Source organism: Balaenoptera acutorostrata, chromosome 15 (assembly GCF_949987535.1).
Source record: "Balaenoptera acutorostrata chromosome 15, mBalAcu1.1, whole genome shotgun sequence".
In the NCBI taxonomy this organism is placed as follows: Eukaryota; Metazoa; Chordata; class Mammalia; order Artiodactyla; family Balaenopteridae; genus Balaenoptera; species Balaenoptera acutorostrata.
In genome coordinates this window covers 62077487-62082601 of record NC_080078.1, presented here as the reverse complement: position 1 = coordinate 62082601, position 5115 = coordinate 62077487, and the positions used below count along the sequence as shown (strand labels likewise).

Below are 5115 nucleotides of genomic sequence, written 5' to 3'. Positions count from 1 at the left end.
TTGGAAAAATAATGCATTGTGATCTGCTCTGGGAGGAGGAAGGTCTAAGTTTTGTCTTTGTTTTTTTAATAGAAAAGGTACAAAAATGAAAACAAAATGGGCGAAATCTTCCTCAACTCTCTCCCGCCTTCGGGCTGTGGGCCGTTAGTAAAACTGCTTGAATGAAATCATCGAGGACCGCTTGCGAAATACCAAATCCTCGAGAGCGAGGCCCAAGGCTGCCAAACCCTCGCGAGGGACAGGGACGCGCTCCAAGCTCCGCATCCCACTTCGGTGCCGAGGAGGTAGGGTTGGAGCGAGCACTAACGGAAACGCGGCCAGGCCGTTACCAGGGGGTTCCCGGCCCGCGGCCGCTGACCGCCGAGCGCCGCAAGTAAATACCTTAGTCGGGCGGGGGAGAGAAGCGTCGAATTTCAAAAAAAAAAAAAAAAAAAGCCCAAACCCCCACAGCCCCGGGCGGGCGGGCGCGCGCCATGGGCGCCCTTTGGCTGCGGGAGCGAGTGGAGGATGCTGGGAAGGAGGTAAAATGGCCACCGGCGGCGGCGCGGAGGAGGAGAGGAAGCGGGGGCGGACGCAGCTCCTGTCCCTTGCGCGCCCGGCGGCCCGGGCCGAGGAGGCCGAGGGCGGCCGCGAGAAGATGGGCTGGGCCCAGGTGGTGAAGAACCTGGCCGAGAAGAAGGGCGAGTTCCGCGAGTCGCGGCCTCCGCGGCGGGAGGAGGAGGGCGGTAACGGCGCGCGCGGCGGGCTCAGCGCCCCCGCGGGCCTGGCGGCGCCGGGCCTCGGTGACTTCCCCCCTGCCGGCCGCGGGGACCCGAAGGGCCGCCGGAGAGACCCGGCCGGCGAGGCGACGGACGCCCGCAAGAAGAAGGGCGCAGCCGAGGCGGGCAGGAGGAAGAAGGCCGAAGCGGAGGCCATGGCGGCCCCGACCAAGCCCGACGCGGCCGAAGACGCGGCCGAGCGGCCCCCCCAGGACGAGCAGGCGACGGCGGGTGGCCCCGCGGCGGGCCCGGGCAAGGGCCGCTTCCTCGTGCGCATCTGTTTCCAGGGAGACGAGGGCGCCTGCCCAACCCGGGACTTCGTGGTGGGCGCGCTCATCCTCCGCTCCATCGGCATGGACCCGAGCGACATCTACGCGGTCATTCAGATCCCTGGCAGCCGGGAGTTCGACGTGAGCTTCCGCTCGGCGGAGAAGCTGGCCCTATTCTTACGCGTCTACGAGGAGAAGCGCGAGCAGGAGGACTGCTGGGAGAACTTTGTGGTGCTGGGGCGGAGCAAGTCCAGCTTGAAGACGCTCTTCATCCTCTTCCGGAACGAGACGGTGGACGTGGAGGACATCGTGACCTGGCTCAAGCGCCACTGCGATGTGTTGGCCGTGCCGGTGAAAGTGACCGACAGGTTTGGGATCTGGACCGGGGAGTACAAGTGCGAGATCGAGCTGCGCCAGGGGGAGGGCGGGGTCAGGCACCTGCCGGGGGCCTTCTTCCTGGGGGCCGAGAGGGGCTACAGCTGGTACAAGGGGCAGCCCAAGACGTGCTTTAAATGTGGTTCCCGGACCCACATGAGTGGCAGCTGCACACAGGACAGGTGCTTCAGGTGCGGGGAGGAGGGGCACCTGAGCCCTTACTGCCGGAAGGGCATCGTGTGTAACCTCTGTGGCAAACGAGGACACGCCTTTGCCCAGTGTCCCAAAGCGGTTCACAATTCCGTGGCAGCTCAGCTAACCGGCGTGGCCGGACACTGAACACCCACCTGCCTGCCAGGGTGAACACAGAGCCAGCTTACCCCTCTTAAGTGCCAAAACTTTTTTTTAAACCATTTTTTATCGTTTTTGGAGGAGATCTTCTTAAAACTACAAGAGACATCTCACTTTGCCTTCCTAAACTGAGTTTACTCCATTTCAGCCTTTCCTGAATTTGGTGACTCTGTCATCAGTAACGACTACCGACCGAGAACTGTAGTGTGCAGATATGTCTCCCCTCCCTTTTTTAAAATTTATTTTCATTTTTGTATTTGGAGATTTTTTTTCTGGTACTTTTTACTCCCCACCCCTTGTCTTCTCCCCGGATTTTCATTCTCCGGCTGCCTTGCTCATCTTTATGCCCCAGTGCTAGGTAGGGGCCCAGCACATGGTCGGCACTCCATCAGTGTTTGTTGAATTGAGAACATTGTTGACCCTGGCTTCTGTCAGGGTGTCTATCTTTTGCAGCTCATCCCGTCCCCTTTTAATTTGCTGCTTCTAATCTATGTGGTCTGAGAATTTGTGAAACCAGTGTTGTTAGAAGTGTATGTAAACTGAGTCAATAAGCTCTGAATGGTGGCCAAGGGCCTCTCTTACGGCATTAAAATGCATGGACTTTGTGACAGCACTTTCAGTGGCTCAGAAACCATTCTTCACAGAATCATGGAATCCAGAATTTTCCTGCTGGAAAAGACCTAAAAATTGGTTTAGACCAATCCGCTGGTTTTCCAACAGATGAAACAGGGCCAGAGAGGTTAAATGCCTGGGTCAAAATCACATCGCTGTCTGGTGCCAGAGCTAGCCTAGAGTAGAGTTCCCTGACCCCAAGCCCGGTGCCCATTCCACTACCTCTCACACCTCACAACATTTTCCTCAACACTTGAGGGCCCAGAAAGTCTGCTCTTTCCAGAATAATGAGCCCAGAGGAATGCTAAGAAATCATCTGGGGAAGGAAGCAGAAAATTTGGCAGGAGCTTCAGAATACTTGGGAGATACGGAAGGGACAAAGGAACATAATCCAGGGTGTACTCATTGCCCCCTGGGGTACCATATCTGGATTAAAGTGGCCCTGCTCCTTTGTGGCCTTCCCCTTCCCCGTTCATTGCCACCAGTGAGACATAGAGGTGCTCCTGAGTAAAGAAAGGTTTACATTTGCATCTTAGCCTCAATAGCTAGCGTCCCCAGAGAAGCAGCTGACTGGAGCTCATCTGCAACCTCCGGACTCTCAGGAGAAAAACGGAATTCCAAATGAGCTGTTAACTCTAAAATGTACTTGGGAAATAGGCCAAGCTAGAGGGCATTGGGTCTACTAAGTGTTATCAAGTTAAAGTAGAAAAGACAGTACACTGCTTTTCTTTTAGTTTTTGTCTTTCCTTTATGTTTTGCTATTTCCTTGTGGCTTAGAATGTAAAATCGATTGTTTAAAGTTTTGTTCTGAATAAATATTTATCTTTTGTATTGCTAACATTGCTGCACTATTTCCTTTCGAAATGTTAGATGCATAGGTTCACAGACCCTAGTTCAACCAAGGCTTCCCACACTCCATTTGTTTACCCTGCATATACATTTCCAGCCCCGCAGGCAACACTTAACACCTACTATGTTTTCCCAGGCCCTTGGGAGTTGTTACCTAAACCTTTGCTTCAAAATCACTTAGTATACTGTTAAAACTAAAGTGTTAAGTCCTAACTCAGTTCCGAGCAATCGGAATCACTGGAGTGAGTGAAATATTTTTAGTAAGCACCCCTAGCAACTCTGTTGGGCAGCCAGGTTTGAGACCACAGTTCTGAATAGTACTAACATGACTGAGAGGGACTGCCCTCAGGAGATTACAAACCAGTGGGAAAAACTGAGGTAGGATGTCAGTTTCATCATCTTAACAGTTATTGTAAGTGTACTGAATTGGATACAAAGTATTCATGGGCTTTAGAAAAAATGCCATCTCTTCCAACTATAAGGGAGGAAGAGAGAAAGGGTCCAGGAAATTTCCCATAGAGCTGACTCACTCCTCCAAGCTAGCCCTGGAGACTCCAGACACAACCCTCTGAGGGATTTTCTAGCTCTGAGATGATAAGATGATCTGATCCTAAGAATTAATGTTCCCAGTGTATTGATTCTCTGACTCAGTGATTTGAGGGTATTTCCAGAGCTGATCTGGTACAGTTGAGGCCTGGTTGGCTCTTCAGAATCCTGCCTTTCAGAGCCAGCTCAGCCTTTCTCCTTCCTGTCTCCCAAGGCAAACACAGTCTTCCCTCCTCCTTCCTTCCCTCCCTCCCTCTGTCCTCTCTCTCCCCCTCCTCTCCCCATCCTCTGCCACGGGTTTCCCTCCCTCACAGTGCTGGAGGCCTGACGTGGGGGGAAAAAGCCTGTATTCATCATAGTCCCCTCCCCCTTCCTCCTAGCAGGCACTGTGCCAAGGAGCCTCCTTGGAAGGAATCTTCCTTCTGCCCCTCCCCCCCAACTCTACTGGAGAGAGCAGAGGAAGAAACTGTTTCCCTGCCCTTCCCCTCCCCCCCCCCCCCATCCGCTCCAGGGCCTCCAGCCTGGCAGTCTGGGGACTGAGCCACGGGCTGGAGCAGAACAAACCTCCCCCAGCTTCCTCTCCTGATCTAGCAGCCCCCAAATTACAATCCCTCACTGTTCATGGGCTCCTGGGAAGTGCGTCGAGATTCCCAGCCTGAGGCTGGCTGACTAGCTGACGTTCATTCGTTCAGCTTACAACAATACTGAAGGCCATTAAGAGCCAGACCCCACACAAGGCACTCTGCATACACCCGTGAATAAGACTGTGCACTTGCAGAGAGAGCTACAGATAAGTAATAAGGAAGCAATTTTTAAAATAATATTAAGTATTTTTTAATGTTCTAGAAAAGAGTATAGAATTGTCTCAAATGCAGCTCTACTAGAAGAGATGATGTCTGGACTGAAACCTGCAAAATGAAGGAGTCAAGTGAAGAAGGAAAAGATATTCAAGCAACAGAAGCAGCCTGTGCAAAGACCTGGAGGCTAGAGCATAGGGTGTGTTCAGGCTGGCTGGAGAGTCACAGGAAGATGTGGTTGGGAAAAGGCCAAGAGGAAGTGACAGGGCTTGTCAGTGTAATAAGAGGCTTGATTTTGTCCTAACACCCTCCACTCTGGCCGCCTTCATTCCATTCATTTAACACTCTAACACTCGTATGTTAAGCACCAACTCTTTCAAGGCAATGGATTGCAGCAAAATAGTCAAGTCCTTTGGGGCTGGAATTCTAGAGTTACACAATATATAATCTGTAATAATGCATTGAAAGAAACATACAGAGTGGCATGTTTAATAAGGAAAACTGATTTGTTCTTGAGGGGTCAGGGATAACTTCCCAGACAAAATGTTTGAACTGAGA

At 52.4% G+C, this 5115-nt stretch overlaps 1 protein-coding gene across 1 annotated transcript; it reads left to right on the top strand.

Annotated features, from left to right (window-relative positions):
* The first annotated feature begins 232 nt into the window (after positions 1-232).
* Positions 233-3203, top strand: ZCCHC3 (zinc finger CCHC-type containing 3). Its single transcript, XM_028169361.2, has one exon. It carries the CDS (start codon positions 527-529, stop codon positions 1739-1741), a length of 1215 nt encoding a protein of 404 aa, XP_028025162.2. The 5' UTR covers positions 233-526; the 3' UTR covers positions 1742-3203.
* Positions 3204-5115: the final 1912 nt, after the last annotated feature.